General features: G+C 37.2%; 1 protein-coding gene across 15 annotated transcripts in view; it reads right to left on the bottom strand.

Moving 5' to 3' along the window:
- Window positions 1-25,781, bottom strand: part of RBFOX2 (RNA binding fox-1 homolog 2) — a 261,293-nt gene that overhangs the window by 15,200 nt on the left and 220,312 nt on the right. For 5 of the 15 annotated variants that reach the window (XM_029204185.1, XM_029204172.1, XM_029204177.1 and 2 more), the window contains 6 exons: window positions 23,195-23,248; window positions 13,892-13,984; window positions 11,028-11,088; window positions 7,678-7,731; window positions 7,464-7,556; window positions 6,226-6,370 (listed from right to left, as the gene is read on the bottom strand). In XM_029204185.1, coding sequence (XP_029060018.1) covers window positions 6,226-6,370; window positions 7,464-7,556; window positions 7,678-7,731; window positions 11,028-11,088; window positions 13,892-13,984; window positions 23,195-23,248 — 500 coding nt within the window. Of the gene's footprint in view, window positions 1-2,438; window positions 2,479-6,225; window positions 6,371-7,463; window positions 7,557-7,677; window positions 7,732-11,027; window positions 11,089-13,891; window positions 13,985-23,194; window positions 23,249-25,781 lie in introns of all 15 variants that reach the window. The other 10 variants (XM_029204183.1, XM_029204175.1, XM_029204173.1 and 7 more) reach the window with 3 other exon arrangements.

Below are 25,781 nucleotides of genomic sequence, written 5' to 3' on the forward strand. Positions count from 1 at the left end.
AAACTCAAGGTAAAATGATAGAGGTTTTTGTTGTTTGTTTGTGGAATATGGAATATGAAGTTTTAAAAGCGGTATTAAAAATGACACTAGGCCTCACTCAACAGTTCCCTCCTCATGTATTCTTGTTTTTCATTCTTGGGTTCGGGTATTATTTCACCACTACTTTTTCCTCCAAGTAACTGCTTTAAGACAAGAACTAAAAATACCATTACTATTCAGTCTTTTCATCAACAAGGGGCCACTGGTCAAAAAAATGTTTCGGCAAGGTCACTGAACTACTTCTGTTCAGCTTGATAAGGTGATCCAGTTGGTAAATAAAAAGATTCAAGAGTATTTTCTCAACAACTACAGAAAAACCATCTCTCTCTTAATAAAATCATATACTGTAAACTAAGGAAGTGAGAGAACTGTAAACAAATATTTTGTTGGTTGACTTAATAAGGTAGAAGTAGGCCACACTTAAGAAATACCCAAATAAGGAAGAAATTTGAGGAAAAAAACCTGACTTAAGAAATAATGCAAGTGGAAGTGTACTCTAATAGACCAGATTTCAAGAAAACAACTTAAATAACATAAAGATGAGTGTCATGAGACTATGGATACTAACGTATATGGGAGAATGTACACGCTAAGAGCATATATAAATACGTATATTTAGAAAAGTGCACTTTGGTGTAAAAGTAGGATATAGTTTCCCAACCCTCAAGTTTCACGGTGAGCACAAGAAAAAAAGATCTTTCATTACTTCTTGAAAACCACTGGAGGAAAGTTGTGGATTTTAATTAAAGTACTAAGAGAGTTAATGAAATATGGATTATTTGGGTTTTATGTTTGGCTAAACAAATAATTTAGGTAATCTGGGTAAGTCACAATCTCTCTAAGAAACATATCTACAAAGTGAGAGCGCTGGACCAAATCATGGCTAAGGTTCCTTCAAGCATGTGTTAAATTAAAGTGTACTTTGGGGCTTCCCTGGTGGCGCAGTGGTTGAGAGTCTGCCTGCCGATGCAGGGGACACGGGTTCGTGCCCCGGTCCGGGAAGATCCCACATGCCGCGGAGCGGCTGGGCACGTGAGCCATGGCCGCTGAGCCTGCGCGTCCGGAGCCTGCGCTCCGCAACGGGAGAGGCCACAACAGTGAGAGGCCCGCGTACCGGAAAAAATAAAAAAATAAAAAAATAAAAATTAAAGCGTTCTTTGAAGGCCTGCTCTAAACAGGCCAGGTGTGTACAACTCACCCACCGAATCTCAGAGGGCTGCTCTATCCTTTCTCTAGTTCCTGCAACACAGAGGGCCTCCAAGTGCATTCTGAAAGTTCATTAACGTTTTCAGATTGCCGAGAATCTCTGGCAGACTGTGGAAACAGTTCATTAAAAAGGTACCCTTATTGACTCTGGGGAGGTTAGGGTGGAGAAGGCATGTCCAGACAATTCTACCCTATGCCCAAGGAATCATTTCATGCTGACAAGTTTTTCTCAGGAAATTGTGTCTTAACAATGTGGGTGGTTAGACCAAGCTTGCATTCAGAAAAAGATCTTTGGAGAGAGGTCCTAATAAAAGACTTGCAAAACTCAAAAACTTGACTCTTTTTGTCAGTTAGATCACTTTGTCCATATTTTAAATAATATGTGACCACCAATCACGGAACTTGAGCTATAGCTAGACTGTTTAAATAACGGATGGTAATAAAGATGTTAGCATGGCTGGTCGAATCAACAACTCTTGTACAATGGTCTAGGTTGCTAATGATGCCCCTTGTTTCCCTCTAGATGGCTGTTAAGAAAAAAGCCCCACTGGCTGTGGACCTTCTGATACAGAAAAGCCTTACGCACTGAGTATGTGGTCTTCTCTTATTCCTACCCACCCTTCACTGGCATCTGTTCCTTATTTCACTTTCACAAGACAATGCTCTCTCCAAGTATGTGAAACAGGAAAACACACATTTCAGAAAGCTCCCTGCCATCTACATAAATCAAAGCTCTAATGATCTAAAGAGGGATGTGAAATGAGAAGAAAAGCAGAAAAGGGAAAGAGTTGGTTTCAGGCTAAGCTAGTCCTGTTATTTATGTATGCACATGAGACGACAGTAAGAAAAGACTTTAAACCTGCTGATCATCTCGCAAGTATATTTGTGATACACAGAACATATGTGGGTGTAGGGAAGGGAAAAGAATATGTCCAGTAGACTGACTCTAGCAATGATCAGGAAACCCAAAGGCTTAGTTTTTGCACCCAGGGGCAAGCGCAGTGGCAGAGAAGCATGCTTGCATTCTTAAATATATAAATATATATATATATATATCCACAAGGAAAATGAAAATAAAAATTAAATTATATTAAAAAAAGAAAAAAAAAAAACCAAACCAAACCAAAGAAACAGAAAAAAAAGGCTGGCTCGTCAGGGGATGGGGTCGAGAAGGCCCCGGTGTGTGTACTTACATAGAGGTCAGCACCGTAAAATCCGTCCTGGTAAACCACACTGCAGAAAATCCACACAAAAACAAAAACAAAAAAACAAAAGAACAGAAACACATTCCGGTTATTGAGGACGGCAGCATGCACATGCGCTCTACACGGGCAGGTGATGTATGAATACGGACCCTGGGCTTGGGGCCGGGGTCAGTCAGCCAGGAGGAGCACAGGGGCACAAGCTCTCTCGGCAGTCCGGGACAGGCATGGCAGGGGAGGAAGGAAACCCTGGAAGGAACCGCCTGCCAATCTGGTAATTAAAGTAGGATGAAAAAAATAAAGCATATTCCCAGAGGGCCTAATACAGCTATCGAAAATCTGCTGGATTGGAAACACCAACTTTTCATATCTGGAGTATTTTTTAAAAAATAAGTTTGTCCTAAGAGGAAGTTTTTCTTTAAAGAGCTCCAAAAGGGGTGTGTGTATGTGTATGTGTATGTGTGTGTGTGTGGGGGTGGGGTGGGGGTGGGCAGGGGTTGTGTAGAGAGGGGTTAACATGAAAAAGAACCCAAAGAATTCCACTAGGGCAGGACCTGTATGCAAAGTATGTTTCAAAATTATGTTTAGTATTTTGTTATCAGTTTCATAGTAACATGTAATTTTTTTTCCCTGATATCCATACATCACCTGCTTTTTTACCCTGCACATTAGACATGCGATAAGATTTGGCTGATCACACAAGCATGCAAAGTATTATTATTCAGCATTTTAAGAACCAATGCAACACCTCAGAAAAACAAGTCAATCAATTCTGACCAAAGTAAACAGAGAAATGTAATTAAAAAAAAAAAACAAAAAACACAACCAAAAATACCCACAATGCATTGCTTTCACAAGCAGAGGTAATGAGCTAAAGGTTAAGGTGATTGGTCCAAGGTCCAAGAATTGAAAGGTGCAGTGGGGATCCCAGATAGTAACAATATAATCCAGAGTGGGAGGAGTAATTGGAAGACTTTAAGGGTTCTTTTTTGACCATAAGAATATTCATGGAATTCTGAAAAATTCAACTGATAACTGAGGTTCTGGGCATGACCTGTTTTATTTAAATGAATAAAATTGAGAAGGTAGCTGATTAGGAATAGAAGTGTTTACTCTCTGTTTAGAAAATGAATTTGTATTGAACAAACAAAATACATGACTCTTTTTTTAATCCTAAGCAACACTAAACTATTATAATTAAAATATGGATGTCAAACTTTTTGAGGTACTTTGTGCATATAACTCCCCCAAAACATTATTTTGGGACCAAAAGATATGGAATAGCAGTAGAGAAAAAAGACGACTTTCTTATTCATATTCGTTAAATCAAGATTTGGTTATGTAAAATTAGAAGATCTATTTATCATTTATTCACCTGAACAAGCTGGAAATTTTCACCACTACCTTCTCTGTTACAATAAACAAATTAGCAAGTGAGGTTATCAAATTATATTTTTAACTTGAATATGAAAATAACTTATTTTTTATATGTAGTTGGAAAGTTTCTGAATTCTACTCCCAGTGACATTTTGTTGTATTTACTGGATAGTATGATCACACTTTGCAATGCCCCTATTATGCTGTGCCCTTGTATTATACAACAGGCAAATTAAACTCATCCGTGAGGTTCAGTTAGCTGAATTCTGTCCATTTTCACAGTCTCCAACTGCAGTTAAAGTATTGATATTAGAAAGTAATCTCTCAATTGCATTTTAGTAAAAAAGAGACTTGTTCATAATGCGAAGGCTGATAAAATGCAAAGCACTGATGCCAGGTGGTGATTAATTAGCCTTCAACTATTTCAGTAAGGGGATATAGGCACTGACTGAAAAATATTTCTTCTATACAGAAGAGTGGTGGCATTAAAAAGGAATACATTTTATGCTAAGCTGTGTCACTCACTGGGAATATTCACCTAAATTCTAGAAGAATTCCAATATTCCCTATATCAAATGCCACAAGGAGGCTAGAACACAATGATTAATGATAAAATTAGTTTACTAAGCTGAAAAGCAATTTTAGGCCATTCCTCATAAAATACTGGACTTATTCCTTGCCATCTTCCATGTAAACAGGTGGTTTAGTTAATAAAAAAGAAAACATGGGAAATTAGTGTTCAATGTAATGCACAGAAATTGATGTGATTAGACATAACGATAAAATATCTTTGAGCAAATATATACCTGACACAGACTTGGTAGAGAACGGGTTCTCAAGTTTGGCCAATATACTGAAATGACCTATATTGAATAGGAATGAATTCAACCACTTTATAAAGTAACTCAGGAATATTACAAAATAAAGAAGTCCCATGTTTCTGGTGAGCAGTATCTCTTTGCAAACATGATGGTAAAATCTCTTGGATTGAAATGGAAGACGCTTCATAAAACAATTTTCCTAGTGTGTAGAACTTCCAAGGTTCAGTTTTATGTTTTACTTGACTATTTCTTGATGAAACAATACTGCATCTTTATTCACTTCTTTAAAAGGAGATGTCAGAGGTTGAAGGTCAAAGGTCAAGTTGAGAGGAAAAAAAGGATAAAATTAAAAGTAAGTAATGGCAGAAGATGGAGATGATGGAATGCATGGAATTTAAACATCTATAAACTGCAAACAAGTTTATTTCTAAAGTCGTTCCCTTCCAGTGGCTTCTGAAGCCTGCCCGTTTCAACATGCATATTTGTCTTGTCTGATAAAAATGCTTTAATTCTGTGTAATTGAGGACCCCAAATGGCATGTCCCTTTGGTCTATGAATGAATGCTAAATTAGTACACCTCACAGTCAATTTTGCTGTCAGAAAAAGACCTACAAAGGAGGCTCTTTCCCTTTACATTTTAACTATGTAGCAATGAATAGGCTCCTCTGCCACTGTTTATTCTTCATTAAGAATATGGAAAAAAAACCCGTCACAGGCAGAGAAAAGATGAAGAACACAAACGTCACATCTTTGAAGAAAGAAAGTGCTGATACAACTAACTTATAAAAGTCCACTCTTTACAAAAATATACATTTTAGGTTGACACTGAAAAACAACTGAAAACAAAACCTGCCATCTTCACTCCTTCTCCCCCATTCAATAACAAAGGATTTATTTGTTGCTATGGAATCATTCCACTGCATGAGACACCCTCCATACAAAAATCAAAGGGTGAAGGATGCTCAGCTCCATTAGTTGTTTTATTATCATTCGGAAGCCAACTGTAGTTTAATTCTTCCTACTTCTCCCTTTCTCCCTTGATTCAATTGGACTTGGTTCATCTTTGAATTAACCTCTTTTAATCCATTTCCTACAAAGAAAGCAAATCCATTGTGGGTAAGTAGCTCTGCTGCTCACCACCCAGGCAGTGAAACCACAAGGGAGGGCACATGTGAGAGCCTCAGCCCCAGTAAGGGTGGTGGTGAGGGGGGTGAATCCAGCAGATGCAGTCTTGCACTACAGTCTTGAGCTTCTAGTTTGGTTCTCTGCAGGAGTGTTAATCCAAATTCGTGCGATGCTGAGTGAACTCCATGCCAACACACTGCTAGTGAACACAAGACAGCTCTGGCTACTGTCTTAAGCCACTACTGTGAGGGCTTAAGGTGGCCAAAATGAAGATTTATGTAATGAATTGATATTTTGTTACATTCTGACAATGGTATGGTTCTTGCCATCTAATCCGTTAATTTGCAAATATTCACAGAATCTCTACTATGTGGCACGGCAACATCCCAGAAGTTATACGAGGGCCATGGTTTTCTGTTTTTGTGCGGTTGCTTATTTTGGAATCTACTGCTTACCCTGGATAGGCGGGAATGGCTGTTGGAGGTACCGCTCGGACTGCACCGTATACTGTCCGCCCCCTGCCCCTCAGGTGGGCTCCTCTGAAAGCGGCCGCCGTGGTGGCTGCAGTTGGGTAAGGGAAGCCAGGAACTAAAGGGAGACCCAAAATACGACAGAAATGCCAACTTGCATTCAACAGCACGTGTACAATCACAGCTTGCTTTGCACCAATTACAGGAAAGACACCTCGACATTACATCTTTTCTCAAAAAGAAATGGAAATATACAATATGCCCAAACTAATTGACTCCATGCCTCATTCATCACAAATCTTGAGTGAGTTTTCTTTGTTCCTTCCCAATTTCGGCCTTACAATGCAAGCTGAGGAGAAACGGGTCAGGAAGCTCTGAGCACTACTGCCATAATGGAGACGAGACTTTTAATTTCTATGGGCAGTTTAAATTGATTGATATAAACTCTTTCACTGGCTAATTATTAACCTTGTTTCCAAACGTTATTACCTGCATATAATAATTATTCTTCGTAAGAATATTCTTTTGTGGCTTGACATGCTGCCACACTCCAAGGCACACAGTAGTCTTCAGACATTTCATTTGTCAACCTTATTCTTTATCTAAAATATTTCAATTCAGAAATGTGAGGTGAGAGGGAAACTACCTCTCCCCTGCAGCCTTGTAATCCTTTAAAGAGGCAGGCATTTTCTAAGGGCCTATTTTAAGTGTGCTGTCCTCTAGAAAGCACACAGAGACACTGATTCCATGTCCACTGAACTCTGTTTAATTATATCTCTTGCTAAATGGCTAAATGGCTCAGGTCAAAATGACTTTAGAGATATCAACAGAGCTGAGAATAAGCAATAATACTGGAGGGGCTTTTGAGTGATATTCGACTCAAGGGCCCAAAGCTGACTTGCAGATAACATGTACAACACATTCCACAAATAATTACTTCTTTTGTTTTCTTCATTACAAAGTGCAGACTAAAATTTTCTTTACGTGTCCTCACCCCCTTCTAACTTTTCCAACTATTTATGCTTTTTGGCCATCTTAACATTTGGTCAAAAAGATTCTGGCACAGGCTAATAAGCAGGACAGGGCACTGTGATAGTATTTATCTTTCTCGCGAATGCCTCCTTTTCAGTTATGTATTATATTTGGGGGAAAAAAAAAGACCAACACATCACTGTTTACTCACAACAGTCAAAAGCCATGCCAGGTCAACATAGGCTACTTACTGATTAAAGGAATGTAAGTGTTGATGCCCCCTCTTCCTGACAGGGGCACTGCCGCGTCATTGCCTAGGGACACATCTGCTTGAAAGCTGGATGCTGAGTGCATTTAAGAAATGAAAAAGTGCAAAAAGATTACAAAGGAATAGGAAACTGAAAAACAATAGATTTTTAAAATACATATAAATAACACAAATGGAAAAATTAACTTAAATACTACCTGCATACAACTCGGGCCCATATACAGCTCCAACTACTGGGCTTAATTTCCAACCTGAAACGGAAGAGAGGACAGTAAACATTTAAAACTATACGAAGGAGCTTCCCTGGTGGCGCAGTGGTTCAGAGTCCGCCTGCCGATGCAGGGGACACGGGTTTGTGCCCCGGTCTGGGAAGATCCCACATGCCACGGAGCGGCTGGGCCCGTGAGCCATGGCCGCTGAGCCTGCGCGTCCGGAGCCTGTGCTCCGCAACGGGAGAGGCCACAACAGTGAGAGGCCCGCGTACCGCAAACAAACAAACAAACAAGCAAACAAACAAACAAAAAACTGTATGAGGAATATTAAGGAAAAGGAGTGATGTGCAAGTTGGCTTCAGACACCTCTGGGTTCATTTTTGCCTGGTACCAGCTTCTCTTTAGAATGCCAGTGGGGGTTTACATGAGAGGGTGATGACATTTCTGGACCTGATCATCTTTAAGCAGGACTAGCACGGTGAAAGGATAATGAAGATTTGGCAGGGGAGTGGTGGGGGTAAAGAGACGTGAGAAAAAAAATGGGAGGTAGGAAGATGGAGAGGGAATGAGAGAAGGAAAAAGAAATATAAATAGATCCTGGGGTTTGGTATACGGTCTCTCATAGAACGGCTTAATGACCTAATCTTTGTTTAGAAGAAGGAAAAAGGCAGAATATATATCATTCTCTATCATACTGTGATGCACTGTCTTCTCTATCATCTTAACACTGTTTACTACTCTAATTGTTTGATAAGGGTATCCTTTGACTGAATTCAAATTTGACCTGGACCTCTGAATTCCATGTTCATTTATACCATGCTAATGGTGTTGTGGGTAAATGGAAATCTTCCTTCATTGGGATTTCCCACTGGGATTTCACTGGAGTTAACCAAGGCACCAAGGAGAGACATGCAATGATAAAATTCAAGGTACATTCCCAACTCTGGTGCATGTCTTCTGAGATTTTAATTTGCGATAAGCATATTTATGTTAATCAGACCTTTAAGCTAATGGATACAAGACCGCTGCTGAACATTAACTCAAACATTTATAAATTTTAAGTATTTCCAAACAACATTAGGTTTGATATCAATTTCATTTCTACATTCCCTTTTTTAGATTTATAGGAATATGGCAAGTAGTAAAAAAAGAAAAATGCACTATTACCCACTGATTAGAGTAGAATTCCATGTGAAAACTTTAATCAATAAATATTTGTTGAATTTTATACATAAATATGCCATTTTATTTTTCTGAAAGATTGGCTCTTTTGGTTTAATTCTTTTATAACATTGTAACATTGTGCCACTGCTACTCTATAAATATGTGAATGGAAAGAAGAAAAGGCCAATTAACAGATTTCAATGGCTATAAGCAAAGACATTATTCAAGAGAAAATCCATTCATTCGGAATCAATCCAATCCCCCATTCATTATTTTATGTGCTTATAGACATGCCTGTTCATTATGCTGCATAAAAATTTCAAAATCTGGATTCAAATCCTACTGGAGTTGCAAAAGCACAAATGTTCTTCAACTAGACAAATCAAGGGACTCAAAGCCAACATGAACTAAAATGCTGAGAATTCACTAGAAGGCACCTAGCACACTCTTTACAGAATCTCTAACACGGGAGCTGCATGTTTCTAAAGTCTGGCTCCAGTAGGCTTGAATAGTGATTTAGAATAATATTAAAAAATGAACTTTTCCTTTTCTATCAATGGCACTATTACTTAAGCACTCCCTTTAAATGCATACAATGGATGCACATTATAATAATGGTATATAAAGGTACACTGTCAACAATATCTTGAATACGTTTAGTTTTGTACACTTTACAAATGTATTTTTACATTGTATTGTATGTGTTTATGTCATTTGACTTTCACAAAACCCAAAGAGAGCGGTAAGATAGGTACCACCTCTGGGACAATGAGTAAGGACTACACTTCCCTGGGCTTCATTTCCTAGATAATAAGCTAGGAGGGTTGGATTTTAATGACTTCTAAAGAAGACTTCTAAAGAAGAGCCTTGTGGTGCTAAAATTCTGCTACTTGACAGAGGTGAAAACAGAATCAGATAGGTTAGGAAATTGGCCCACTGTCACAGAGGAAAATGAAGAGTCAAATCTAGAAGGAGAATTTCTGTCTTCTCAATTCTAGTCAGCAGCTCGTTCTGCTCCACCATTCTCGCTGGATCGAAAGGAAATCTGACATACTCTCCTTCTGATTTAGTTTAAATTGGATTTTTATCAAAATTGCAGAAACTTCTGTTTCTGCAGTGAAAAGAAGAAAACAAAAGGTAAAGTGGAAGGTGGTGGTATCCCAAGATATACCACTAGTAAAGTGAGTAAGGAAAATGCAAATTATGCTGATAAATGCAAATTATGCTGATTTCTATAATCTATTTGAAAAGCTGGGCTACACATATTTATTGAAGACCTCCCGGGATATACTCAACACTAATACACTTCTACTTGATTTAAGATACTACCAGCACATACTGTCATACTCTAGCAGTAGGTTCAAACTTTTATAAAGCAATAAAAGGAGAGAAACTCCTCTTTTTATTCTAGATAAAATCTTATTCACAACTCTAAAATATACAACAGAGAATGAGGTCCACCAAAGTAGAGCTGTAGGCCTCAAGACCCAGTCCATTCAGTCTTCTTTTTCCCCCCAAGATGGTCCTGTAGAACACAGCTTGCAAAACCACTGTTGTACAACAGATTAAAATTATATCCTACCTCACTTAGGGAGTATGAGTCTAGATTAAATTTGACAACTGAAGCAAAAGTTCTGTTTTTGTTAGACAAAATATTCACAGAAAAATTCCTTCTTCATGAGAAACATTTATAAAACTCACTGTATAACAGGTAGCCACGGAATAGAAAATATGCACGCGTACCCCTCCCCAACACACACACCCCGTGGCTGCTGCCTCTAGACCATTCCTTTAAAAGGAGAACAAGGGGTCAAGAATTATTCCAATTATTATGTTCAGATAAGTAAGATCCAGGGGTATCCTGGACAAGCCTAACATATTATAAAGAACTACAGCAGCTACAAAAAGAGGGTGCCCACGGGGGGCCTAACTTGGGTTAATAGGTAACCTCAAATGATGTGTTCGCACTGTATAAAATGAACTTTACTGAGACTATAACACCTTAATAACTAAAAAAACTTAAAAAAATGTAATTTATAAAAATTAACTCTCCCAGGTAAAGAAAATACTTCAACGTACACGAAACAAACTGAAGACTGAAATCAAGAAAAAGTCTTTGATGTTTGTGAGAATAAATGACATCTTTCCGAAGATGACTTGTAACCTCTTACCATTTGCATATGGTGTGACCATCTTCTTATTGGTCATTACACGTGCTGTAGCATTATTCACCTACAGATACAAAGTAGAAAGAAGGGGCAGGGAGGAAGTAAACCACATTAGGGAATATGGAGGTGCTCATTCAATAACAAAGTATTCAGTTTAAAATGTAAATTTCAGAGACAATTGATTTAAATAATTAATATAACAATATAAAATATTAATAATAGTATTTTAATTAAAGTGTTCATTAAATGAGGCTAACAAGAGTAAAATGCAGTTTCTTGGTCTCCAGATGGAAAACTAGGACAACTTTACCATCCAGGCCTCCAAAGAAAAAGTACATCTGCAAGTTCTTTGGAGATCTTTTAAACAGAGAAGTCTCTGCATTGAGAAAATATGGAAAAAAGTAATTGGAAACAGCTCTGTGTGCACGTGAACTTTGAAGTTCATTAACAAAACAGAGGCTTGCTACATTGGTCAGGAAATAAATTTATAGGAAGATAGGAAAAAAAATCTGTGGAGTTTACCTGTTCTGATGTTCAGCTTTTTATATATGCTTGTATGAGATTTTACTGTTTGAGGTCAGTAAACAAATATAGGAACTGAGATTCCCATGCTGACAGACTTCAGGACCATTTTGAATTTTCTAGATTATGTGGCCTCTTCATTTAAGAAGAAAGTTTTCAAGAGGCCTTTAAATCAGGCACTTAAAAGAATTCAAAAAATAAAGCTTATGTCTCTTTTGTTTTATGGTACTCTCTACCCTCATTACAGAACGGCATAATTAAAGCATTCTCAGTGGTAAGGTAAGTAGACGCTACAAAGATGGTGCTGATGAAGAAAAGATGAATGGAGCTTAGAAGCCAGGATACTGCAGCCCAGTGTCAGAACCAGCCTCAAAGCTCTTGCAAGGAGGGTAAAGCCTTACCATAGAACCTGGTTATATACTATGTTGTCAGGTATATAAAAACAGGCCAGTTTTTAAAAGAATTATAAAACATACAAAATATAATATGTCTTATTTCGCTCTGGGAATTTATATTATGTTAAATTTGAATAGTGATAAATTTGTTAGCAAAAAAAAAAAACCACATCAATTTTAGGTAGACTTGGAACAAAAAATGTTTTAATAATATGTCTTTCAGGATTTGTATAGTGATGATCTTCCTATGTGAGGAAAAGAGCTGGAAACTCCATTTACTCTAGTTTGACCCACCAAATCATATCAACATTTCACATTTAAAAGAAAGAATGGGATACAACAATGATGAGACTGAGAGCATGCAGTTAAAAAACACACACACACAAATAAAAGAAAGAAAAAAACAATCAATTTTGGAAAGACAGGAGAAAGTGAAGAGCGAGGCTCTCACAGACAAGGATTAGAATGGGGCAAGAGCTTCCACTAGCTGCTAGAGCAGAAAGCACCCAAGCACTTAAAGGAAAAATGGCCAGAACCAATCAGAAACCACCAGTCAGCAAAAGAGACCAATAGCTGCACACAACAGAGAAGGGGTGGGGAAGGACTAGGGCAAAGGGTAGGAAGACAGCTTGGGTAAGGAGAACAAAAAAGCGGGGAAGAGAAGAGAGAAAGTCAGGAAGGCTGTCACGGGCAGGAGAGAGAGCTGTCAAGGGCAAAGAAAGAACAGTCATAGCTACAAACAGAGGTCTGGGAAGGAGGAAAAAGGAGGAAAGGAAGTGGGGGCAGGAAGTGCATTAATAAAACCAGCCAAACTGGAGTTCAGTAACTCTGAGTAAGATGTGCAAGGGGAAAAAATCATCATGACGTCAGTACTCAAACAGCTCAGACTGCTACAAAACAATGTGTACATCCAAAGTCCAGGCGGCATTACTCAACAGCATTGAAAATAAAAGGGGGAAAGGAAAAGGAAGAGGAGCAAGTCAAATCACATTTTGTAGTGTTAATGTGAGATGGCAGATGGACTTTTTCTTTCTTATTTGTTTGTAATTACATTTTAAAAAAGCTTCTTCTCTAGTGCTTTTGTTTCACTTACCGCCAACGGGCACCATCGCCAGCATTGTGTATAGTTACCATGGAAAGAGTGAGTCAAGTGAAGGGCCCTAAATGCTAAACCATTGGAAAGGGAGGGGGAAAAAAAAAGCAAAATATGCAGACATCTTACTCAAGATGGTGGCTTTTATATTTCATACTTTTACAAACTGGGAAAGGGGAAAGGAGCCAGTTAACCTTCACTGCGTTATGAAAAGGGCTGGTGTGCAGCACCAGGTGGCCGACTCACTCACAGTACTAGCACATTCTACAGGCAGCCACCCAGCCCTCCAGTAACTGCTGAAATTCTAGATAGTAAATATATTTGAAAACCACATTAGTTTTGGATTCTTTCCTCCCCGCCCCAAACCTCTGTGATCTTCTGTTCCTTACTTGTCACACGCATGTGGAGGCGAACTGGCCTCCCAAGAGAGGGAGGATGCTGGCTGGCCCCTTGATTCATTATAGGACACATTTCTAAATTGGGTAGTTTGTAGACATTTTAAAAGTTAGTTTTATTTTGGCCTGATTAGAGGAATTCAGAGTCTCGCAAACTGAAGCAAAGGAAAAAATTCAAGAGAGTAGAAGGATGAACATTTTGGAGGAAAAAAGTAAATGAAAAACAAATACACATACATTCGCACACAGGTAAATCAAAATTAAAACCCCAAAACAACCAAAAAATGGGAGCGGGGAGAAGGATAGAAGTGTTACTTTTACGCGTTTTAGTGCAAGAAGGTAAAGGACACAGAGACACAAAAACACAAACAAGACAGGGTTCCAAATGTGAAATAAGTGAGGCAATACAGAAAAAGAGAAATAAAAATATAAACCAGAAATTGAATTATTGAAGACATGCACCTCGATTTTACGGCCCTCTACCACGGTGCCGTGTAATTTCTCCCTGGCCCTGTCTGCATCAGCACTATTCTCGAAAGTTACGAACCCGAATCCCTGCATGCAGCGGGAGAAGGGGGGAAAACATGCACATCGTTATATTGAAATACTGATCTCTTGGTAAATAGAAAAAAAATATCATAGTATGAAACTGACATCGGCAACAACTCAGCAATACTCTCCCAAAGTCACATTTTTGGTCCATGCATATTTTGTAAAGGGAAATTAAATCCAATAAAAGAATAAAGAACTGTAGTAGTAGTGATAATAATAATAATAATAATAATAATGTAATTAACAACAATAAAAACAATAATAAAATAAAACATAAAGCATGTGAGGCCAGACCAAAATTAAGGTATAGAGTTACTCGGGTCAAACTATTCAACTGAGAATCTGAACATTTTAAAAAAATCCTACCTTTCTTATTTCATGCTGCTAACATACATATCCTTTTATATAATACTAAAAATAATTAAATCTATTATTCCCCAGTAACTTCTACATGGAACTTGATATTTAGGTGCAAACCTTGTATAATGAGTTTTTGAGGCGGTCTAATCGTTTTAGCCCCACTTTGCCTGTTGCTTATAGCACCATCAACTTCTCTGGGAACGGTATAATTTAAGATATAGTGTTCATGCTTGATTCTGTGGGTACTGGGTGTGGAAGAGGAGAGCACTCATGTTTGTCTAAGCAAACGAAAATACCACTAAGCAGTGGTCAATTATGACTTTTCTTCAATGCGAATTTTAAACAACCAGACTGACACTCAAGAGTAAAAATATGTTCAGCTGAATTTCAGAAAATTGCTTTTACCCAAAGTTGCCTAAATTTTGTTGAAGCCTACATCTGCTACTAAATGTATTAGTTTTTTCTATATGCAGAGAGAAAAAGGAATAGTCAAAAAGGCAACAGGAATGAGATCTATGTTAGTGACACCAGTTGCATACTATTTAATAGGAAACGAATACCATAAAACAGCAATACAGTTGCTACTCTGAGTTAGGATTAATTTATTTGTCCATTGTAGACGCTGAAAAACCAACCAACCAACCATGGAGTTTTAATTTATTAAATAGAAAAAGCAGGAGACCGGGAGTTAACCCACTCTACTCCTTGGCTCACATTAAATCTGAAAAGACTGCCTGGGTCATTATCATTCTATCAATTTCAACACCAGCAGGATTTACTATATACTATAGGACTATTTGACAAAGCATTATATCAGTTTCATTCTAGGTGCTCTGTCCTTATCTTTCCACTCTGTAACTATAAAATTTTCTCAAGCTATTTATATCTGTAGAGTGGTAACTTCTTAGAATTTTCTGAGACAGTCCTCATGTCTCAATAGCTTTACTGTCCCTCTAGCATTCTTTGAATATTCCATTGTAGGATAACCTGAACCTTTACTTTCACTGAAGTTCTGCTTTGCTGCTTATTAATACCATGAGTACTCCTATATATACAAAACATATTTTTAACTGAAATGTTAAATAATGTGCATTGCTCAATAAGATTTTATAAAAGCAACTCCATCATTCTGAAGGATCTGATTTCTCAGCATTTAAGTGACTACATGGTTGGGTGGCAATCCACGGAGGATTCCAATGGATTATCTCTACCTTCAATTTGGATATCTAGAAAGTGAAATGCTAAGCTGACAGAAATTTTTAAAAATATATGTAGCTTAGGACGGAATACTATGGGTAATTTTAATTCAAAATGTTCCTTAAAAATGTACATGTGTTGAAAATATCAATGCGAACACATTTTCAGAAACAAATTTTGATATCAACATGTTATAGCCACTTTGACAACTCAAGGTGTACAAGGGCAAGTTACTAATTAATTATTCCATCTGTCATCTACACTAGCATCTGATGAAGACAGGAAGCCAGCTATCCGATCCTGGAGAATCCTCCAATAGGAAAGTTAAACCTTTTAAAAAAGGTTACAGGGCTTCCCTGGTGGTGCAGTGGTTGAGAGTCCGCCTGCCGATGCAGGGGACATGGGTTCGTGCCCCGGTCCGGGAAGATCCCACATGCCGCGGAGCGGCTGGGCCCGTGAGCCATGGCCGCTGAGCCTGCGCGTCCGGAGCCTGTGCTCCACAATGGGAGAGGCCACAACAGTGAGAGGCCCGCGTACCACAAAATAAATAAATAAATAAAATAAAATAAAAAAAGGTTACAGATAGTGATGAGCTTTTATATCACATTTTGTAAGTTCTATAAGCTGTATTTCAACAGACTGTCACAGCCTTATACATTTTATGCCCTGGGTTAAATTAATAAATTATAAACTAGTGGTTGGACAGCAGATTATGTAGAGGCTAATATACAAGTTTTTAACTTTAGCATTATGACTACACACACCCACATGCATACACACATACTTGTGTGTCTTTTAAATGCACCCATGGGGTAGAAAGGATAAACCTGTTCGTTTCCTTTTGAAAGTAAAGACATTGAGCCAATCTGAGGTTAAGTATTCAAGCATCAACAAGGCCCAGAGCACCAACAAGGTCTTCTTCCTTCCATGTAGCTTTTTCCTACAGCTAATGGTGAGAAAATTAGAAATTAAGCTTTGAAACCGAAATTCAGTATTCTATTTACTAAACTATATTAGTCCTACAATTCTTCTAATTTTCTCTTTCAAATCTAATTGCTAAATGTGTTCTATGACCCTTCTTTCTGTAATGTGTTGATGGACCATCTGTGACACAATGGCTGTGTGGTATCATAAGTGCTAGCATCTTACAGTCAGCATATGACGAAGTTTAACATTAAAGTCTGCTTGTGTAAGATTTTTCAATATAACTTCAGTATTCTGGAACAAATTTTCACTTTTAAATGCTTTAAAAGTGTTTTATAAGGAAAGGTGCTTATAAACTAAAGGAAATGCTAATCAAGATATCAAAGACATAAAAATGAAACAATCTTTTTTTTTTTTTTTTTTTTTTTGCGGTACGTGGGCCTCTCACTGCCGCAGCCTCTCGCGCTGCGGAGCACAGGCTCCAGACGCGCAGGCTCAGCGGCCATGGCTCACGGGCCCAGCCGCTCCACGGCATGTGGGATCTTCCGGGACCGGGGCACGAACCCGCGTCCCCTGCATCGGCAGGCGGACTCTCAACCACTGCGCCACCAGGGAAGCCCCAAAATGAAGCAATCTTTGCAGGCATATTTACTAGCGTAAAGAGGAGACAGAAGGCCTTGTTGATACTTTGGGACTCCTGATAAGAAACACAGAGGTAATAGGATTTCTTTCTTTCCTTCGAAGATAAATAGACCTTGTGTCAGGCAGAATAACAGCCCCCCCAAAGTTGTCCATGTCCTAATCCCCAGAACCTGTGAATATGTTACCTTACATGGCAAAAGGGATTTTGCAGATGTGATTAAATTAATGATCTTGCGATAGGGAGATTATCCTGGATTATCCAGATGAGCCCAATGTAATCGCAAAGGTACTTAGAAGTGAAAGAGGGAAAGAGAGTCAGAACTGGAGAGTGTAGCAGCCTGAGAAAGGCTGGGCTGGCTGTTGCTGGCTCTGAAGATGGAAGGGAGGCTATAGGCCAAGGAATGTGGGCTGCCTCCCGAAGCTGGAAAAGGCATGCAATGGAGCATCCCTTAGAGCCACCTGAAGGAACACAACCCTCCAACACTTTGATTTTAGCCTAGTGAGACCCGCTTTGGACTTCTGACCTCCAGAACTGTAAGCTAATAAATCTGTGTGGTATTAAGCCACCAAGTTTGTGATAATTTGTTCAGAAGCACTAGGAAATGAATATATATCTCTCAGAATTAAGGTCTGTGATTAGGAAGATGAGAAGCATACCCAGTATTTTTGGAGTACTGTCCTTAAATACTTTTCTCTTGAGTTGAAACTTCAAACAGGTGGTTTTCCATCAACTCAACTTCCTGCTTGCTTATCTGTCACATTTACAACTTGGTTTTAAGAATATTAACTCAAATAAGGCTTGAAAAAAATTTTAATGTACTGTTTCTTCAATAAAATTTAGCACTTTTGAAAATGTGCCAGAAATTGAGCCAAGGATATTCATAGACTTAAAAAGTTACTAATAGGAAAACTCTCTATGTTTAATGTTCCCTTATTCTTGGAAATCTAATTCACATTAATTCTGGTCATTTGGATCTCTTGCCTTGAAAAAAATTTAATACAATTATGTCTACCTAACACATTTTCCTTACAAGAGCTTCAAAATGATCATACAAGGTATCAAAAAGGGAAACATAATAACAGTCTGAATAGCTACAAAGTCAGACCCTTAACAGTACATATTTCAGGTATGTAAGAAGATAAAAGATAAACAAAAAGTAAACTTTCATTTTTAAATTAAAAAAAATGATGTTGCAACATTTGTCTATACCAGCACTATCCAATAAAAATATAGCATGAGCCACATATATATTTCAAATTTTCTATTAGCTACATTAAAAAAGTAAAAACAAGTGAAATTAATTTCAGTAATGTATTTTATTTAACCCAGTATATACGACATATTATAATTTCAACATGGCATCATTATGAAACCATTATGAGTGAGATGTTTAATATTCTTTTTGAGCTAAGTCTTTGAAATTGGTGTCTATTTTACACTTAAAGCACATTTCAATCTAGAGATGTGCCACATTTCAAATGGTCAACATGGTTGCTGCACTGGGCAATGAAGGTCTACACCTTTACACTCTTACCTAAAGTTCTCAGCTCCCAAAGTTCTTCTATGTTAGCAATTTAAATACACCAGTGCTACATTCACAATTTACCAGCTATCTTAGTTGTCTTTTGGAAATTGAGGGATGCTGTGTTTATCAGGTACATGGTCGTGGTTAAAACTTCTACAGAGTGTGACAAAAATTTTATTATCTGCCTTGACATCCATTTGTCATCAAGGGCACACAGGAGCCGAATAACCGTCACCTTTTTAGTCTGGCCTCAGACTGCAGTAAATAACAAGCAACAGGATGAGCACTGTAAAAATATTTTTAAATTTGTATAATCTTTGAATTTTTCCATCTCAGAAGAATGAGAAAGAAAATTTACCATGTAACTTTTAAGGGAGAAATCAAAACCAGAAGGTTCTCCTGGGTATGGCCAGAACACAGAAATTAAAAAATAAATGAAAGAAAACTAAAACTAAAACCCATAAAATGGTAGCAAAAGAAAATAAACTAAGACTTTTGGAAATACATGCACTGTTAATTCAGTTTTAAGTATAATGAAAAACATTTCATCTCAGCATTACCCATCAAATTTTACTGAAAATCACAAAGGCCTACTCAGTGCAATTTCAAAGACAGTCTTTTGACTATATTTGGAAAGAAATAATTTCCCTTTGCATAAAATCAAAAGCCAGGGAAATAGGAGAGAAATTACAGCATATTTCTTGTGTCTGAGGAATGGGAATAGAGGTTTTATCTTCCCTAACTCCAGCCTAAACATAAGCTTAACCCAAACCCAGATTCCCGTCATTCCAGAAATCCACCTGAGAGAAGTAATGCAAACACATTAACTAAAAATCTGCTAGAAATCTCAATAATTGTTGCTGTGCTCTATTCTGCAGTCCTTTAGAGGACTTAATAATTGACACTGTGTGAAGAAGAAGAGCTTCTATACATTCAATATTTATAAAACGCGTCCCTTCAAAAGTGACAAGTATACTCAAAGTATGTTGACAAAACTTTATGGAAAATATAAATGTTAGAATCTTTGTATTTCTTTTTAAAATAAGCTTGATAATTATCACAAACAAAATGTTATGGGACTGGGTGATAGTGAACAGGATGGTGGAAGGTCTGAACTTCAACAGTGAAATAAACTTTTGAAAACAAGTGCTCAGTTACTAAAAGCGTCTAGCAGACAGTACAAGGTCAAGAGTATTGGCTGTTGAACTAGGTGACCACTGTTTAGTGCTCTGTTTAAGATTCTATGTGAGAATATGTGAGAAAAAAAGAAAAAAGGAAGGAAATACATGAGAATATTGTGACTATTCCATTTAATGAACTATGTATGCTTTCCCCCCTTACTTCTCATTAAATGTCATGTTTTCCTTTTATGATGGTTTTTAAAAGGGTGCTTTTTAAAAATTGTTACTCAAAGGATCTATAAGGAGAATGACAATATAATTTATTGTTCAAACTAGGATACTTTGAGGGAGAAAGGGGACATTATTAATTGCTAAGACAACAAGTATAACTGGGACTATCCTGGATAAACCAGGATATATGGCCACTCTCCCTATACACTAACTTCTTATTGTTTGTATTACTACTTTGTCACGACTGGTGAAATTTGGAGAATCAATAATGCTATGCGTATCTGTTTAATCATTTTCTAGATTATATATGAGTACATTAGTTAACTTTTTGGAAGGGGTATCATTTTTCATCACATATCATAATTAAACATTTTCAAAAGGATAGTCTATGTTTGCTTCAGTTAATCACAGAAAACTAAATACAGCTGACTTTATGTTTTTACAAAGGAGTAGGGAGTAAAAAGAACATTTTCAAAAATCACATGAAATAATTTAAATAAATATGCATGTATAGGCATGTAAACGAAATAAATTCATTTCATAAAAACCAAATTCAGAATATGAAGGTCAAAGAAGAAAAAAGGAAAATAGTCAACAACAAAGAAACAACTACTTTCTGGAACACAGAAATTCTACTCTCCAGGCAAGGTGGAAAGGTAGACTACTAGCAGGCAGGGAAGGAATGGGCATGCAGCAAGACAGTGTTCACTTATGTTTTTAAGGGGGTATATTCTCAAACCCGGGGCCAATGATCTCATAAAAAATAAGACATGGTAATAAAGAGTTGCTTTTTGTTTCGCAGTCACTTGGTTAAATACTGTTTTACATGTAAGTATTACTTATCTCTAAAAACTTGTCAGTTTTTCCATTATTGCTTCAGAAAAAATTCAATAAAGCTAATTTCTGTACAGAAAAGCACTCTGTTAAAAGACTGAGCAATTCTTAGCTAACCAATAGGACCATATAAGTCTCCTTTTCTCTGGCTCCTTTCAAGACATGTTGTAATTTTATAGTCAACCCCAGACACAAAAGTAATGAGAAACTAAACTTAATTTACAAAAAGAAAAGTACTCATTAATTTATCTCAGGTGGATCCCAGAAGACGCATCTAGGTTTTGACCCCAAAATAAATCTCTATTAATGAGCCCATTCCAGCTAAGAACTTTAGGTAGCAGTTAAGAAGGGCAAAGGATGAAGACAGGTTTTTGTATCAGTTCTAGAAGGCAGGTCCAAGGCAATTCTGAATTCTGTGCTTTGTTTTAAAAACATTTTCCAATTAGTACACAGTCTGTCTACCCTTCAGCAGCCCAAAGAAAAAAGGGCAGTGAGGACACAGCATCAAGCTGAGAGAGGCAGCATATACTTTTAGATTCCCCAAAGAGAAAAGGAAGGCTTGTGTCATTTTAAAATGGAAATTACAGGAGAGGAGTAATTGAATCGGGTAAATTAAAAATTTTTTGGTAGTAGGCAAATCCTTGAAGTCAATGAAAGAAGCCTTAGAAAGATCAATTTCCTTTGCTTCACAAGAATTCAATCAAATTATTTTCTTGGTAAGGAGCAAAGTCCTCAATGCCTGATAGAATTTTATTGGGCTTCTGGTTGTTAGTCTAGCTAAGAATGTTTTAAGTGCAAACACTTAAAACCAAAAGCATTTAAACTATACTGGTTCAGATAAACAGAGTGGTCAATAATCTTCATGTATTTATTTCACATTCATGTGCTTCTCATCTCTAAACCATTGTCATTTTTCTATCTTGTATCTAAAAAGTTCACAAAAAAATAACAGCAAACTATACAACAAAAGAATAGAAATCCACTGTGAGGAAATTACAAGTATAAACAGTTTTACTGGTTACAGTTTGAATAGATTTCACTTTAAAAATACTTACCAAGTTAAGTGCTAGAGAAAGTTCTGTATAGGCATAATTAATCTTTTTTTGTTTTAACTGAAAACTGAAAGCTTAGAGTATAATTACCTCTTTAATAATAAACAAATAATCATTATAGTCAGAACTAAACACTTTTAGTGTTGATGCATTCTATAAAGGAAGGGAATAATAGTCAGAAGCATTAGGAAAGCACAAACATTTTTATTAGTACAGATGGGGGCAGGAAGTATATATAACTCTGTAGATATGTCATTAGTTCCCAAAGTATGGTGAATTTGGAGTAGGAAATTAAGAGAGGTAAATATTAGCTTATTTATTTACTTTATTTAGCTCTTCTCAAATTACATTCTTAAGAGATTTAATCATAGCTAAGGGCTATTTTCAAAGTTCAGTAGGCATGACCAAATGAAAATTAATTTCAAAAACTGGTCTAACCTAAAAATGCAAGTAGAACTGAACATAGCAAGGTAAATATTTACAAGCCTGACCACAGCTGATTGTGTCTGTGGAGTGTATTCCATTTGTTGAGGAAGAAGAAAACTCTCACATAAAACATTCTGAAATTCAGTTCATCAAATATTTTTTCACAACACCATTTGTAAGACTTTACAATTCCTTCATTCCTAAAAGCACTGCTGCTTATTTTAGTGCATAAAAATTCTAAATCATACAGATTGGGAATTTAAAACAGTAAATTATTATGTTCATCCTCATGCAAAAAAACCCCAACTCACTGTATTTGTAATTGAAGTGACTCTCAGTCCTGAAGCTTGCCTATCTGGGTATAACTTAAAGGAGGAAATCCACAGTGAATACCTGAGTCACTACTCCCTGTTTTCAAGCTTTATCAGAATTTACTGAACACAGAGAACAAGTCAACTGAACAACTGAAATATTAAATTTGTTCTAAGTATGTCATTTTGAAGTTCGATTTTTAAAAGCTGAACTGTTCTGGTAGAATTCAGACTGAATTCTCACAAAATTTCACTTTTTTCCAGTCTTCTCTCTCGTCCTTTACAATAAGAAGCTTAGGCCAAATTTAAATCTGAGAAAGGACTGACATCTCCTACAGCCTTTCTTCCTTACGGCCACACTCTCCCCTCAAACCTCTCTCGTTTCTACACCATCACTCTCCCAATTTAAGAAAGATTTAGGAGAAATCTGGCCACGCAGTGGCTTATGTTTAGAGGTAACCTAATCAAGCTAGCTCACTGGGATACTTTTTGCAGGCTTGAAAAACAGCTTAAGTTTTCTGACTATTTACTATTTTAAATAAAACAAAACTAAAAGAAACCAAGCACACAACACTGAAATGGAGCTTACCTTAGAGCCACGTTCATTAAAGATTATTTCTACATCTAGGATTTTGCCAAACTGCTGCAGAGACAAAAATAAAAACATTTACTCATGTTCAGCTTTTTATCCATATACTTTACTTTCTTCTGAAAGAGGAAGAGGTGGTTTTTTTTCTTTAAACTACTTATTTAACATCCATGTTTCTATTTGTTGGTAGGTCCCAATATCAGTTGTTGGTTTTTCCTCATCATTGAGCTGATAATTTTTTCTTTTTTAATTCACTCACTCACGCATTATTCACCTCTTTATAGTGGAAGCTGTTTTCAGAAGTTATTCACAGCATCACTGTATTACATGCTTCTTTACATGGACAAGAACTGGGGGTTTTCCTAACTACATCTCTAACTTTTGAAATCGTAAGTAGAAAGATATACTATTGATGGCTGTTTTTCTTCCCTTTCTTGTTTTTTTGGGCCACGCCTCCCACGGCATGCAGGATTCTAGGTCCCTGACCAGGGATCGAACCCATACCCCCTGCAGTGGAAGCTCCGAGTCTTAACTATTGGACTAACAAGTAAGGCCTTCCTTTTTTTTTTTTCTTTTTAATTAATAAAAGTAAACCACATTTACTGGAAAAAAAAATAGAAAATATAGATAAAGGAAAAGGGAAAACAAAAAATGAAGATCATCTGCAATCCCAACATCTTAACATTTTGGTACACAGCCTTCCCAGCTTTTCCTTAGGTGTGTGTGTATGTGTGTTTACTTTTCTTAAACTTCATATACTATGAATAACTTTCCCAATCAATAAATATATGTGTTATCTCCATAGGCTACATGCTATTTTCCAGCATACCAAACATTCATGGACATTATGGATGATTCTATCGGTATTTATTTGCCACTTCAATATTTCTGCAATAAACATCATCTAGAATATTTAAAATAATAACTTCGTTTCGAAATTAGTTAAATATTTTAACATTTGGAAAATCAAAGCTAAAAATACAACACCTAAATAACTCTATTGCTAGGTAGCTAAATAGCTGATTAGAGGGGCATACAAATAACACAGTAATTATCTGGAGGAGAGGTATATATAAGGTGATAAAACTACCTGTTTTAATCAATACCTGAATGAACTGAATTGAAGGAATGTACAGCAAATCTCCAATATCGTTTTGGCTCACATTTCCCTTTCAGAACTAGACTCACAGACCCAATTATCTATTTCACTTGGATTTCAAACTAGACTTTGGGAAATGTGAAGAAACTAAAAAACGAAAAGAGCAAAACAGAGATCATGTTTTCTTATTGGGTTGAATCATTTCTATCGTTATCAAAAAAACATGTATTAAGAGCCCAAGTTTTCTAGAATAAGACTTCTGGACTTGATTCCAGTTTCACCGTTTAATAGAAAATCAGAAAAATCAAGGGAAGAGGAAAATGTCTTATTTTAGGAAGGAGGGCACTTTATTTTATTTCTATGTCTATCCAAAAAACTGAAATTTGTATGGTATTTTAGAGTTTGTTTTCTTTTACATTTTCTAATTCATCTTTATAATAACCTTCCAGAGTAAGAACTGGTTAAGGAAAATGAGACTAAAAGAAGGTACTCATCAAGTTTGCAGAGGTAATAAAATGGAAATAAAATAGAACATGGAATCTCTGCTCTTTACCAATGCTACTGTCCTTCTAAAACACTGATAGGTACTAACTATGTGGAAGAAGACAGCAACCAGGTATCTCCTGCAATGAAAATTTTATTTTTTTTTTGCACTTGTTGTCTTATGAGAAGGGTATTATACATTTCAAGAAATCACTGACAACTGGCCTAGGCAGATCTTTAGTGGACACTATTTTTCTGCCTCAACAGAGAAAACACTTCTGACAGATGAGGATGCATTCCATTTTCACAGACCTCCAGAGATTAAGGTTCCATATTATCTCTGATAATTCAGTAGAGAACCTAGTAACTCATACTCCTGGGAAGTTTCTTCTTAAACATAACCCAAATTCTTTTTTCTTTTTAAATTTATTTATTATTTTTGGCTGCGTTGGGTCTTCGCTGCTACGTGTGGGCTTTCTCTAGTTGAGGTGAGCGGGGGTTACTCATTGAGGCAGTGTGCAGGCTTCTCATTGTGGTGGCTTCTCTTGTTGTGGAGCATGGGCTCCAGGCATGTGGGCTTCAGTAGTTGTGGCATGTGGGCTCAGTAGTTGTGGCATGCGGGCTCAGTAGTTGTGGCTTGCGGGCTCCAGAGCACAGGCTCAGCAACTGTGGTGCACAGGCTCAGTTGCTTCACAGCATGTGGGATCTTTCCGGACCAGGGCTCGAACCTGTGTCCCCTGCACTGGCAGACGGACTCCCAACCACTGTGCCACCAGGGAAGTGCCATAACCTAAATTCTTTATGTTGCCCTTTATATTTTCTGTTGCTCTCTTTTCTGTAGAGCTGGAGAATAGCTAGCTACCGTTTCATGTTGAAAAGCTCTTCCAGTGCTTCAAAAATACCATTAAATCTCAACCCTGGCCTTGCCTTTGGTGTAGAAAACACATCCAGGACGTCAGCTGTAAGTGACAGAACTCTGCTCCAGGGTCTTGTCGCCATGAAGTG

This window comes from Monodon monoceros, unplaced genomic scaffold (genome assembly GCF_005190385.1).
Source record: "Monodon monoceros isolate NGI ecotype Baffin Bay Population unplaced genomic scaffold, NGI_Narwhal_1 Super_Scaffold_6, whole genome shotgun sequence".
In the NCBI taxonomy this organism is placed as follows: Eukaryota; Metazoa; Chordata; class Mammalia; order Artiodactyla; family Monodontidae; genus Monodon; species Monodon monoceros.